General features: G+C 47.3%; 2 protein-coding genes across 6 annotated transcripts in view; one reads left to right on the top strand and one right to left on the bottom strand.

Annotated features, from left to right (window-relative positions):
* HORMAD2 (HORMA domain containing 2) overlaps positions 1 to 13,982 on the top strand; it is a 141,288-nt gene that overhangs the window by 95,114 nt on the left and 32,192 nt on the right. For 3 of the 5 annotated variants that reach the window (XR_008312512.1, XR_008312514.1, XR_008312516.1), the window contains one exon: positions 3,023 to 3,233. The gene's annotated coding sequence lies outside the window, so the exon portion shown is untranslated. Of the gene's footprint in view, positions 1 to 2,946; positions 3,234 to 11,567; positions 12,159 to 13,982 lie in introns of those variants that run through there. The other 2 variants (XR_008312513.1, XR_008312515.1) reach the window with 2 other exon arrangements.
* Positions 8,777 to 13,900, bottom strand: LOC128338017 (uncharacterized). Its single transcript, XM_053279874.1, is given in 4 exon segments — positions 8,777 to 8,821; positions 8,824 to 9,273; positions 11,788 to 11,930; positions 13,864 to 13,900. Coding segments are annotated over 4 exon segments (675 nt in total).

The following is a 13,982-nucleotide window of genomic DNA, read 5'->3' as shown; positions in this document are numbered from 1 at the left end:
GGCCTCTTCTCACAGGAAAGGTGCTCCTCTGAATAACGGGTGCTGGGGAAATCAAGAGAGGAGAGCTGGTCTTGTGGTAGCAAGATGACTTGTCCCCATAGCTAAGCAGGGTCTGCCCTGGTTGCATCTGAATGGGAGACTTGATGTGTGAGCACTGCAAGATCTTCCCCTCAGGGGATGAAGCCGCTCTGGGAAGAGCAGAAGGTTTCAAGTTCCCTCTCTGGCTTCTCCAAGATAGGGCTGAGAGAGATTCCTGCCTGCAACCTTGGAGAAGCCACTGCCAGTCTGTGAAGACAATACTGAGCTAGGTGGACCAAGGGTCTGACTCAGTATATGGCAGTTTCCTATGTTCCTATGTCCCTTCCACCCCCTGCTGGAACCATTGTAGTTGGTCGGTGTTGGAAAGAGGGCCTTGCAAGATGGACCGTGCAGGATTGACTCCCGAATCGGTTCTAATTCCACGCAGCATACGAGGACTCGTCAACCTGTGCTGCTTTCTGCCTTTCTCTCTCTTCTCTTTGTAGTGGCCTCTTCAGGATTCCCCCAAGTCCTGGGCTCTCTCAACCTTCTTGCAAATGCCCTGTTTGATCAAAATTAACTCTCACTTTCTGTAACTGCTCCTTTCCGCCCACGGCGCCCACAAAGGCGTTTTCACTCCACTCGCTTTGTGGCCAGACAGTTTCCCCTGAGGGAACATCAGGCTCTTTCGTTTGCAACTATTAGTGAAACTGACCCAGGAGCCGAATGACTGTGCTGCCTCTTTCTCAGAGCTTGGGCTGGCAGGCCTTGCTTCATCGCAGAGTCGAAAGGTCTTCTCAGAAGGAGAGGTGCAGAGCCTCTGTCCTTGAGTTATTGGAAAGATGAGCTTGAATGCTTAAAGGATTGGCTTGATCAGGAAGGAATCTGCAGTACCCATAACATTAGGAACTCTGGCTCTCAGGTCCACCCCTCAACCCAGGGGTGGCCAAGCTCTCCAGCCCTTACATAAGAACAGCCCTGCTGGATCAGGCCCAAGGCCCATCTAGTCCATCATTCTGCCTACCACAGTGACCCACCAGATGCCTCCAGGAAGCTCCTAAGCAGGAGATCAAGGCCTGCCCTCTCTCCTGCTGTTGTTCCCCTGCAACTGGGATCCAGAGGCATCCTGCTGCTGAGCAGGTAGTCTATAGCCATCAGGACTAGTAGCCATTGATAGACCAGTCCTCCATGAATTGGTCTAAAGTAACCCCTTTTAAAGCCATCCAAGGTGGTGGCCAAGAATACGTCCCATGTCAGAGAATCCTATTGATTAATGATGTGCTGTATGAAAAAAGTCCTTCCTTTTGTCGGTTCTAAATTCCCTGGCCATCAGTTTCATGGGGCGACCCCTGGCTCTAGTGTTGGGAGAGAGGAAGAAGAATTTCTCTCTCTCCACTCTCTCCACATTGTGCCTAATTTGATAGACATCTATCATGTCACCCCATAGTCATGTCTTTTCTCTAAACTAAAAAGCCCCAGATGCTGTAGCCTTGCCTCATATGGAAGGTGCTCCAGGCCCCTGATCATCTGGGTTGCCCTCCTCTGTTTAGAGCAGGGGTGGCCAGGCTGTTGTTGGACTACAGCTCCCATCATCCCCTGCTTGGGGTAATCCAATGACAGCTTGTCCATCATCCCTACCCTAAACGAAAAAGCCTCCAGAGTATTTGGCATTATCTTATAGGAGGTCAAACCAGGCATGTCTTCTTTGTGCCCCGAATCAACAATGCTGGAAATGGGCCACCATAGTGGGGTCTAGCTCTCTCCTCCTGCAGTGTGGCCCTAATCCAACTCCCCACCCTCAGCTACTTTTGGTTGCAGAGGGGGAGAATTACAGGCACAACCTTTGTGTCTGTACATTTCCCCCTCTGCAAGGCATAGCATCTTAAGAGCAGATGAAGCCACAGCAGTCGGGCAACAAGTTAACCCCGAGGCAAAACAAAGGGGAGTGGGAATTCACAAAGATGCTGAATGAATATTGAAAAATAATTTAAAACTAAGGTGTAAATAATTTTACCACAATATAATATTTTCTGTTTCTTAATAGCAATAGCAATAGCACTTACATTTATATACCGCTCTATAGCCGGAGCTCTCTAAGCAATGATTTAGCATATTGCCCCCCAACATTCTGGGTACTCATTTTACCGACCTCGGAAGGATGGAAGGCTGAGTCAACCTTGAGCCCCTGGTCAGGATCGAACTTGCAACCTTCTGGTTACAGGGCGGCAGTTTTACCACTGCGCCACCAGGGGCTCTTGGTTAAAACAATTATACAAGATACTGAGGCTGTTCACACAACCGGAAACTGGTGTCCTACCCAGTTTTGGGAGCTGTGTGTGCTGCTAGTTTTTGGCTGTGTGGGTGCAAACAATTAGGGAGGAGGGAGAACTGAGGGTGTGGGAGGGTGGAGCCAGGCTAGGCAGGGCAGCACAATCCTACCCATTATTTGACGAAGGTAGGAGGAAAAGCTGTCCTACCCGGCGGGCTTCTCCCTCCTCCTACCTAGTTGTTGCTCCCACACAACCAAAAATGGGGAGAGCGCACAGCTCCCAAATCTGGGTCCCAAAACTTGTCCTTCCAAGTTTCCGGCTGTGTGGACAGCCTCACTGAATAGTCAATTCTCTTGACTACAAAACCCATTCTAATTGTTGCACCAAAATAATCAGTCTTCAGAATGAATTTCATATGACAGAAACATTTCTCAAATGTAGAACCATGTATTATTAAATCCACAACATACTGAAAAATTTTACGTCGGATGTGTGCAGGTTTTCGATCTACTTTGGCATTATTGTGGAAGTTCTAAGTTTGTTTATATATATTTATATTTACATATTTACATTTATTTATATATTTATTTATATATTTATATTTATACACACACACACACTTATAAAACATGTAATATTTTATACATTGCTTTTACAGCTGCCTCTGAAGAAGATCACTGTAGGCCCAGAACTCACCAGACAATACTGAATATTATTTATCAATATTCTTCTAGCAACGGCTGCATTCCCTAGCCCAGAGGAGAAGACTCACCTCTCACCTCCCTTTGCTGCAAGCAACAGGAGGAGGTTGGGAAATCAGCGATGGAGATATTTCAGCAACAGTGATTGTGAAATAATGGCAGATCCATTGCAAGAGCCTTGAACACATGGACGCCACTGTGGGACCACCTCAAGCCTCTACCCCACCCAGAGACACTGAGAAAGGTAAAACTGGATATATTTCTACAGCAGAAATGATGTTTTTCCCCAAACCAGTTGATATGAAAATGAACTACATGGCGCTCCATTCACACATATTCACCTTTATCTTGCACATTCCTCCGGTTAGGGCTGTGCGAATATACGGCCGGCTATTCAGATTTGGAGATATTCGATCTGAAGAACCCGCCAAATACAGAATCTGAATACCAAATGCAGAATCGAATAGTTAGAATTGTTTGGAGTTGTAATCTTATGGAGATTCTTATGCTGACCAGTCCTAGTGGGAGGGCTTTCTCTCCCCCCTCCCCACCCCCAGGAAGAGAGTTGGACTTGTGATGGCAAGTATGAATTTTCACCTTTGCTAAGCAGGATCTGCCTTGATTTGCATTTGAATGGGTGACTCCATGCGAGTGCTGTAAGATATTCTTCTTAAGCAATGGGGCTGTAGCTCAGTGGAAGAGCGTCTGCTTTGCATGCAGAAGGTCCCTGGTTCCCTCCCTGGCAGCATCTCCAGGTAGGGCTGGGAGAGACTCCTGCCTGCAACCTGGGAGAAGCCGCTGCCAGTCAGTGTAGAAGATAATACTGAGTTAGATGGACCAGTGGTCTGACTCAGGATAAGACAGCTTCCCATGTTCTTCTCTCTGACAACTTTGGAGGAAGCCTAACTGGCATATTTCAGGCCAGACCAGAGGCGACCTGGGAATTCAGTGATCAGAACTCCCTGTATTGTCTTCTTTTATTAAATAATGCCGCTGTAGGCAGGATTTGGATTGAGGCTGCAGCGCGTGAGGGGGTAACACTTTGTCTCCCCCACGGATTCCCTGCACCCCACCCCTGCCCCGCTGCAATGTAAAACCTATGGGCACAGATTGCTTACTTACAGGCCTCTTTTGCGAATACACAGAGGACCTCTTACTAGCTGTGTGTTTTGGAATGATGAGATGCCAAGGGAAACGGGACAGGCCAGCCGTCATCCTCCAGAGAAAGATCCAAAACAGCAAGATGAGGCCATTGGGGAATGTCCCTACCTACCGTTCTATAATTAATGTTGTGCCTGTGAACGGAAAATAGATGAAACATTTCCTCCTCTTGGGCTGTTTTGGTGCATCTTCAATAATTAATATAGAAGAAGGGGAAACTGGCTGGCCAGCAGTCCTTGGCCAGGATGTTGGGTTGTCAGAGGATGCTCTTCGCGTGTTGAAGGCTGAGGAGGAAGGGCCAGCCATAGAGTGTCAATGATCACTTCTGCTCCTGAGGAGGCTGGGAAAGGTTGGTTAGTCTGGGGTGGGAGATCACAAGTCCTAGGGAAAAGAGCAGCTGTGTGCGGGGTGGGAGGGCAGAAGGAGACTTGGGAGAGAGAGGGTCTCGGCGGACCAAGGAGATGTGGGGACAGTGGGGTGAGATCTCACAAAGGTCCCGAACTAGCAACAGTAATGCCACAAGAAGGCATTGCGCATGGCTAACTGTGGGGAGGGAAGGGCCAGCACCTTCTGCTCCAGCCATGTGCAGTTCTTGCAATGTGAACCCCACACCCACTAATGCTGCAGTGCACTCAGTTCTCCCATGCTGGGTCAGGGCCAGAGAACCCAGGAAAGGAGGAGCCCCATGTGATCGGGGCGGGGAAATGAGTGGGGAGGAGTCCACATTTTGATTTCAAAAACAGCAGCCAGATTTGGGACTGGGAGCCAGAAATTACTATATACTGAGCCTGGAGAAAAGGACGCGTTGCTAGAAATCTATTTCTGATTTTATTTTATAAAAATACAAAATTACAAACATCATGTTAGCTACAAAATTACAAGAAATTATATCAGCTAAAGATGACAGAACAGTGTGCGTACCCTTAAATTATCAAAGAACGGATCATTCCTTTGCATCACACAGAGAGAACCATAGTGTACAAAACAATTCTCATGAATAGCTGAGGCTAGATATCTAAGAAGTGTATTAATTCCATTATTTATGTTTTTGCTCTGCAAAAACAAACTGATCTGAGGGAACAGATAACAACTGTCCCACCTGCAGGACAGCAAAAGAAAATTAAATTAAGATTTTTTAAAAGCGAATATTTCAATATGTTAAAACACACACCTGTGTATGTGTATATTATATAAATATCAATATAGCCGGTTTTAAATAGGTTTTAAATAGGCGTTTCCAGTGCAAAAATGCTTTCATAAAATTATAAATTTAATTTAATAAATAACAGCATCATATATTCCATAGTAAAGCTTCCTTTCGATTCCGACATGAATCAAAAGCTTTTCAATTTATGTTGAGTCGATATCTCAGGGCTATCACAGCAGCATTTTTCAAACGTTCTTATATCTCCAGTGGGCATCAACTCCTCTGCCACCTACCTTAAGTGACATTGTCAAAGGTTCTGGGATCTTTTCTAGGTCACATACCATTTACCCTAGTGCTAAGCTTCCCTCCCGTGTCAACAGAGGCTGCAGACTGCAAAAGGACTAGCAAGAGTGGTGAGGAAATGGCCTTTCAGAGATGTTTATCCACCACTTCTGATCTTCCCACTGAGAAATCCCAAGGTTCCCTCAACCCAGTTTTAAAACCAGCATGGTACAGTCACCTGGGGTGCTTCCAGATGGAGAAATGCTCCATTTTTAATGGAAGTTCTTATTCATTTCCACTGCACCTTCCAATGATGTTCTTGACCATCGTGCAGTTTCGCAGCGCCATCTGCTGTCCATTTCAGACTACTTTATCTTAAACAGAAACCCAGAAACAACCCTGGAAAAGGCACCGCTGGCATACTAAGCCTATGAGAACACAGTGCACACAACCCAACTGCAGATACTCATCGCTAAGTCGCCTTGAAATCCCTAGAATGGAACATCGTCATGGATCATTTAAGTCCCACTGATACCAGTGGAACAGTGCATGTAATGCTGAAGATTCCATCCCAATCTAACATCACACCAAAGAGAGTGATGGGGCGAAGAATATGCAGATGAAGGAGTGGGACTATACCAATGAGAGCTGGCTCAGTTCTTGATGGTTCCCATTGAAGTCTATGAGCACTGGTAAAAAGGCTGCAATCTGGGAAGGTGTTGAATAGAAGGGTGTGCATTCCTTCTGGAATGCCTGGGAAAATGAGTGGAATGGGCTCATTGAGTTCACTGTTAATAAGCCTGGCAATGCATGAGCACTCTTCCAAATGAAAAACGAATGGGTTACTCATTCCTTCTTATTCAGAGCATGGTGGAGAGGATTTAAACATTTTTGCACCCCAAAAGAAGACAAAAGCCAATCTCCTATTGAAATCAATGGGAAATGGAAATGAATGGGAAGAATGAAGATGAATGAATAAGAAATTAAATCTGATTGTGTAACAAATGAATAAAGGAACTAAATGAACAAACCTTTAAAAAACAAAGACAAATGGAGTAACTAAATTATTATTTTTCTTGCACAGCCCTAGCTGAAAGTGGGCAAAATAATAGCCCTAACTCCCTCCACCCCCAGATTTAGCAGGCACACTCGGAAAATGTGACCCATTCCTGAGAAGCTCCCCTTTATTTCCCCTCATATAAATGAATGGCTGCCATTCACTCCTGCCATGCCGGAATTCTCAAACTTGGGTGCCTGCCCGGACATCGTTGGACTACAATTGCCCACTATCCCCAGCCACAATGGTCTTTGGGGACCACTGTCATCCACCAACCCAAGTTTGAGAACCTCTGCTTTGTGAGGAACCCACATCTGGCTTGCAGGTGAAATGAATGATCCCACCCTTAAGGACACTGGGGAACCCTCAGCATAGGCTGAGAGAGACAGGGAAAGTGGGTGCGTCCCTCCTGCAAGGAGCCGTGCGATGGGTCTGGGTTTGTTCTTCAGCATGAAGTAGTTTAGTCAGGCTGGATCACTGGATGTTGAATCATTGGGGAGAAATAATCAGGCTGTGACTGAAAAGCCACCCTCAGCTGGCCTGTAGTAACCTCTGAATACGGTCCTTTCCAAGGTAACCCCTTGCTGCGCCTAGCAGCATCAGGGTGTCAACGCTTATTCTGGTAGATCCTATTTTTGCCTTGTACAAATTGCATAATCTCTTTTGACCACCAAATAAATTACAAAATGACCTTTCTTCTTCTTCTTCTTCTTCTCCTCCTCCTCCTCCTCCTCCTCCTCCTCCTCCTTTGGAAGGCAGAAGACATTCCATTTGCTAATTCTTGTGGGCTTCATTTTTCCCCGCAGTAACAAAGTCCAAGTGCAGGCTGCCGAAGCATTTTACTGCTGAACAGTGTGTAGCCTGGAAAGTGCCCAGGTTTCTGTGAAGCCTTCTCAAATAACTCTCTTATTTGAGTTATCTTCCGGACATACGTGTTTTGCAGACATCTGTCTACAGTGTGCTTTCTGCTGCTTGGTGGGCTTGGCTCCATTGGCTAATCTGTGGAGGAGCTGGTGTGCAGACAAATCTTGCTCACTACCAAGATAAGTGAGATGGATTAGATATCCTTTCAGGGTCTGTTCACACCAGAAACTTAAACAGCTTACTCGTCATCCCCTCTTCCCCAAACTCTGGGAACTGTAGTTCTGTAAGTGAGGGGGGCTAACAGGATTCTAGCACCCTCATTAAACTACAATTTCCAGGAAGGGTGTTTTTGTTTTTGTTTTTGCTTTGCAGCAGGGGGCAAGGGGAGTCATGATAGTTAATGTGCTATAAAACTGATATAAGTTTGGAATCTAGATCTCCGCTCTCTTCTGTTTAAGAAATTAAAAATGGTTTCAAGGATCACTGGTCTTGTATTTCCTGCTCCAGATCTGGTTCATTTTCAAGGTATTTAGCGCCACATTTCAGGCTCCAGGCATGCTTTGGGGAGGTTTGTTCCCTGTAAGTACCAACTATCATCTGCATATAGCACACTATATAAATAATGTCCTTTCAAAGTGCAGCCCCCCCTCCCCAAATAAGGATTACCTGGGAAAGTGACATTGTGCATGTGCCAAGTACGTGATGGGAGCAGCTTTGGGGCAGACTTTGTGACAGAAATGGAGACTGTGAAAGGTTCCCTTGAGCGAGTTGCCTGAGCCCTATGAGGAGCCAGGAGTGCCCAGCCTTGGATCCCCAGATGTGTTGGACTACAACTCCCATTGGGCCTTGAGGCTGGGGATGATGGGAGTTGTTGCTCAGCAAAATCTGGGGGTCCACGTCCCTCAGCTAGCTGGGTGGGAAACGGTGTGGAAGTGCTGACCAAGAGTTTAGGCTCCCAAGGCACGGACGGTCTGAAGGCCCTTCTCGCTGCAGTGGTGGTGAAGCGAAGCAGGTCTGGCTCGCCAGTGCCTAGATGGGAGGCCACCTTCATTTATGCTGCCTTGTGCCCAGCTGCAGAAAGATATAAATATAATAGTCTACGCTCCACATAAATAAAAGGAAATGCTCTCTCTGTGTCTTGTAGAGTTAGCGTCTGAAAGCCATTTCCCATATTGCAAAAACGTTGCTTCCTCATATGCGTTGCTCTGGCCCCGAAAGCATGTTGAGTTATTCTCTTCAAGAGCGCCTGATGACATTCCACATTTCTTTTCAAGTATCACTTCTGATGAGTCAGTCAGAAAGTAGCACCATGTCTCTGTGTCTTCTGCTTCTCTTTCCCTCCCGTGCCGATCTTCCTCCTTGATTTAACTGCTTTTCAAAGACCTTGGCCAACCCAGCAATCAGTTTGGAATAGTTCCAAAGCACCTGGCATCCTCTGAGCTTTTGGTCAAAGGTTGAAGGCTCTGTAGGTCTCACCAGAGGAGGGACGCTGCTTGGAGGAAGCTCCTGAAGGCAGAGGGCACAACCAGTGTTGATCAGAAGTCCAGAGGCTGACAGCCAAGCTGCTTCCAGTTTCTGGTGCAATGGAGAGTCCGGATGATCCCAGGCCTTTTGTTGCTCTCTGATTACTGAGAGAGAGTCTTTCATGTGCACCAGAGTCCTGTACAGCTCCTGCAACATTGTGCTCTCTGGCTGCCTAGAGATATTGCGGCGTGGAAACCAAAGCACTGGCATCTTGCAATAGAAAGGTTTCAGCAGGCGCGCACGAGTCAGCTAGAAATGAAATCGGAGAGATGTTACGAAAAAGGTTGACGTCTCTTAGAGCAAGGCTTCTCAAATCCGGGGCCCCAGATGTCGTTGGACTACAACTCCCAATGTTTCTGGGAGTTGTAGTTCAAAAACATCTGGGGACCCACTTTTGAAAACCCCAGCCTGGAAGTATTTTAATTCATAAAACTAACCTGGGCCTAAAAAGTAGACCCAAAATAAGAAAGATGAGGACTGTGTCTCAGCCATTAACCTTCAGGCATCTTCCCACATTGCGGGGATCAGCAGCAGTAGTGGGCCAACAGGAAATGCCTCGTTGAAGAGCTCCCCAACTTCCTGTTGTGGGGATTTCCGGCCACGGTCACTGTTTTGGTGCGACAGTAGATCACCCTTCTGAACCAATCCTGCGAATCTGTCTGGGTTAGCAATCCTAATCCAGATTGCTGATCACCCCTGCACAAATCTGTGTGGACCCTTAGGCTGCATATGGACAGGCAGAGCCAGAGTGGTGACCCTGATCCAGATCTATACTCATCCTTTTCTGGCCAGACATGAAACCTTCCTCAGATAACTGTAACTGGTTCTGCCTGTTCCCAGCAGAAGCTGCTGACTGTACCAGGAGTGACTCTACGGCAACTCGTTTGGGGGAGCAAAGGACATTCTTAAGGGGGAGAATTAGCACCCCTGCAAAGAGACACCTTTTAAAGTGGCGATTCTCTTCTCTTCCAGGGTTTTTAAATTGTTGCAAGGGGTTTTAATGTACCTGGTTTCTCAGGGTTTTTAACTTGTTTTATTGTTTAACTGATTGTTTTATGGTACTTTAAAATCTTTGTTTTAATTGTTGATTGATTTTAACTGTTTTTGTTTTATTTGTAAACTGCCCTGAGCCAATTTGGGAAGGGCGGTGTAAAAATTAAATAAACAAATATTTAGCAGGGGGATAGCAACTGGCCCTCTCCATCCCCAGCACAGCATCCCTCCAGTGGCTATTGCTGGTGTCCACCTTATTGGAATTGTGAGCCCTTTGGGGACAGGGGACCATCTTATTTATGTGTTGTTTATTTTTCTATGTAAACCGCTTTGAGAATTTTGTTGAAGAGTGGTATATAAATATTCATAGTACTACTATGGTAGAGCAAGGATGTTGCTATACATTAAGTAATTGCATAGGTGCTGTAATTAGTATTTTTTGTTTATTCATAAAACTTGATGGACATTTTCCAATTTATTGGGGCCAGATTCCTCTTTTTGGATTTGGCCAAAGCTTGCAGTCTGCTTTCCAGTTAGTTTCCTCTTCCTGTCCAAGATTATGAGGCAGGAAAGAACCACATGGGGAGAGAGGTCAGCACCAGGCCAGCTGAAACCTGCAAGGGCGATGACCCTGCACCCCCTTGCACACATGGGCCCCCTTCAGATGCAATGTGCAACCGTGGGTCCAATAGACCCATGGTTCCCTACCCCATCCTCCTCCACTTTCGGACGTTCAGGAGAGCTGCTTCTGCAGTCAGTGAGACTGCAGAGGGGCAGAGGACCTGGCTGTGTGGGCTTCCTTCTTGACAGAAGGAAGTTGGACTGGAGTGAGGGAGGAGCTTCCTCCCTCAACTTTGGCTCTGTGGGAATGAAACTATGGTGCCAGCATTCGGATGTAATGCTGGTGCTGCAGAACCAGAGTTGGGGGCGCCCAAACTCCACTCTGAACTGAAGAGTGGAGTTCGGGAGGGAAGCCACAGGCCCCTTCTTGCCTTCAACTCAGTTTCCCTGAATTTGCACATGCATCCAAGGAAACCGGAGGTGAAGGGAGCGCCAGTTTCCTGTTACGTCTGAATTGGGCAATGGCTTCCCCCTGCCCTGTTCTTGGCCAGGAAGTAAGCCCAGGGGTTGGGCTGGCTCCTGGGAGGCTGGAGGAGTCTCTCCTCCCTGCCTGGCTGCACGAGCTTCTGCTGCCATAGAGGACTGAGTGAACATGAGGCCTTTGGAAATGATTCATGCAAGCTATATAGGACCGTAGTATATGATGGCTGTATTGTCTGACCCTTTGCTCTCAGGTTCCAGTCTGGTGGAGTGAAAGGGGGAGCAGGATATATTTTGTGGGGAGCACCTGCTCCCCCTTGACATCACCCCTGAATAATACTGATTGGCTGGTCCTTTTGACAAGCACAAAGACATTCCCCTCCTTCCACTTGGAGTTGTTTTCCCCCCCAAAACCAAAACAAAAACACAAGTTGACTTTAACAGTATAAATATTTAACTGGGTGAACAGGCCAAACAACTGGCTTTCTTTTTCCTGTTTTTCCTTTTAGGCTAAAAGCCAGGATCTCGAATGCACTGAAGCCAGTTCCTGGGTGGGCTTAGCTGGAGCAAAGCATGGGATGGCCTTTCCCCCACTCCCAAAACGAAGTCCCAACTTACGGGGCAGGAGTGAGGAGGCCATGCTCGCAAGCAGGCCGATGCCGGAGAACTTCCCAGCAGACAGTGCTCCAGCACACCAAACGCCAGCCAGCCAGACCCCACTTTACTTACATAGGATTTGAAGAGCGCCTGCGTGGGTTGCTTGATGTGGATGGCCATCTGTTTGGTTTTGAGCAGGGCTTCTGCAGAGCACTTTGGGCAAGAGCTGGAGTCTGCTGGCACTGCACACAGGACTATGAGCAGCGGGAGCAGGGCTGGGGAGGGAAGCAGAGGAGAAATCAGTCAGTCGTGGAGTCACGAGGCATGGATTTAGTGGCTGGATTTAGCGGTTGAGCCACGGATGCTGCAGAACCCCTGGTATTTGGGGGGCCAAGCTGGGGAATCTCCACTTGGCTATCCCTGCCCTAATGCAGGTGGTGGAGTAGTTACTTTATAGAGGGGGAAGTGATTTGCACCACATTGAAACATGATCAGTTTTTGAATTTTGAAAGTGGGCTGTTCACTCTTGTTTGCCTGTATGACTTGGCTTCACCATGGATTTAAGAACACGCCACAATTCCCTGCTGTCCCCACATTTCTTTCGGCTAGAGCTGCTGCCTGCCCCCCATCTAAATTTAATTAATTAATTAATTAATTTCTGAAGGTAAACCACTTTGGGAACTTTGGTATAGAAATATTAGCCGTATTCGTACTGGCTGCTTTATCCAAAGCCGAGAGGAGAAGAGAGAAGAGAGAGAAGCAGTCACTAAGCAGAGAGAGGTAAGGTTGCTCTCCACAGGAATCAGGCATGGGAGAATTCAGACGAAATCAGGACTTTTAGAAGCAGAGTTCCAAAATGCATTTTCCGAACTGCATCTCTTTCCGAAATGCATTTCAGCTCTTGCATGGAGCATGCCAAAGCTTTTGCTTTGTTTTTAAATGGCATGCACATTTGAATGGGCAAATACAAAACAAGGTAGGGGCAGAGGTGTCAAGCTTAGGAAGAGGAACTTCATCTCTCTCTCTCTCTCTCTCTCTCTCTCTCTCTAGATAGATAGATAGATAGATAGATAGATAGATAGATAGAAAGTAAATGGTCCTGTTTAATAGTTGCATGGTACATTCCCCCCCTCCACTCCAAGGGCAGCTCCGAAGGAGGGGCCACGGGGGGCAAGCACCCCCTCAGAAAAGTAGTTGCCCCACCTGCCCCCCCATCCCTGTTTCAGAAGCCTTACATGTGGGACCCAGCAGCTCTCCCGCCCAGAAGAGCACTCTGCCCCCCCCCCGCAATATGTTTTCCTGTGGCCGCCATAGTCCTATTCCTTGAATGAAGGATTCTGTCCTGGGTTTAGGGATGAAAGCAACAAACACACACAACTGGAGGTATAAGCTGCAAGCGGAAACCTCTCCTCCTCCTCCCCATCGCTTTAGGAGCGGCTTGCTTCTTTGAAGCAATGTGCCTCCTCCACAAGACCCTGGACATTTTTGCCTGAACACTCATCAGCAGGAGTTGCGATCTAAAAGTGAAGAGCCTCCCGATGCAATTCCTGTTGATTGCAATGAGGGAAGTGTAAGTGCCTGCATCACAGACCCTGCCAGACCTGTGCGAGCATCACCAGTAGTGGGATATGTATGCACACCGTGTGCAGCCAGGCCGGTATCACTCCACCTTCACGAGAATATTGGTTCCGTTTACACGGATGTATACCCCGCTCCTCCCCTCCTGGTGCAGATGCCCAAAGCAACAAAAAGCAACGAACCCACTAAAACTATATACAGCTCATAAAACAGTGCCACCAAGGAAGACAGTTTTCAAGGCAGCAAAGCATGAAAGGAAAGGAAAGCAGAATCCAGGGAGAGCCACAGAGCCTAAAAAACTTGTCTGGTGTAAATAATATGTTTAAGTGGCAACAGAACACTACCAAAGAGGGAGCTAAATAAACCCCTGTGACAGAGAGTCCCACATGCACCAACGGCCCATCTACTCCAGCTTTCTATACTGCCTCTGTACATGGAGGCTCCATTTTGGCATTCCAGATGCTGAGAGGAGAACCACAGCCTGTCTCCAACCAATCTCTTCCTCTCTGGCCTGAGTTCACCACACCAATAAGCAGTGGTTAGAGCTGAGCAGCACAAAGAGGAAGAGAAATTTTTATTGAGAGAGAGACAGTTGAAATGTTGCAGTCCCAAGCGAGATCCTTCACATACCAAGAGGAACGCCAGAAGCCCGAGACGTCCACACCATGCTCGGCCCGGTGAGCCCCGCTTGCTGCCTGGCCCGCCGTCTAGAGTGCCTGGCTTCCACTGCCGACGGCTTGCCAGTGAGG

The sequence above is a fragment of the Hemicordylus capensis genome, chromosome 15, assembly GCF_027244095.1.
Source record: "Hemicordylus capensis ecotype Gifberg chromosome 15, rHemCap1.1.pri, whole genome shotgun sequence".
Taxonomy (NCBI): Eukaryota; Metazoa; Chordata; class Lepidosauria; order Squamata; family Cordylidae; genus Hemicordylus; species Hemicordylus capensis.
Note: the sequence above shows the minus strand (reverse complement) of the source record. Positions and strands in the feature narration are given on the sequence as shown.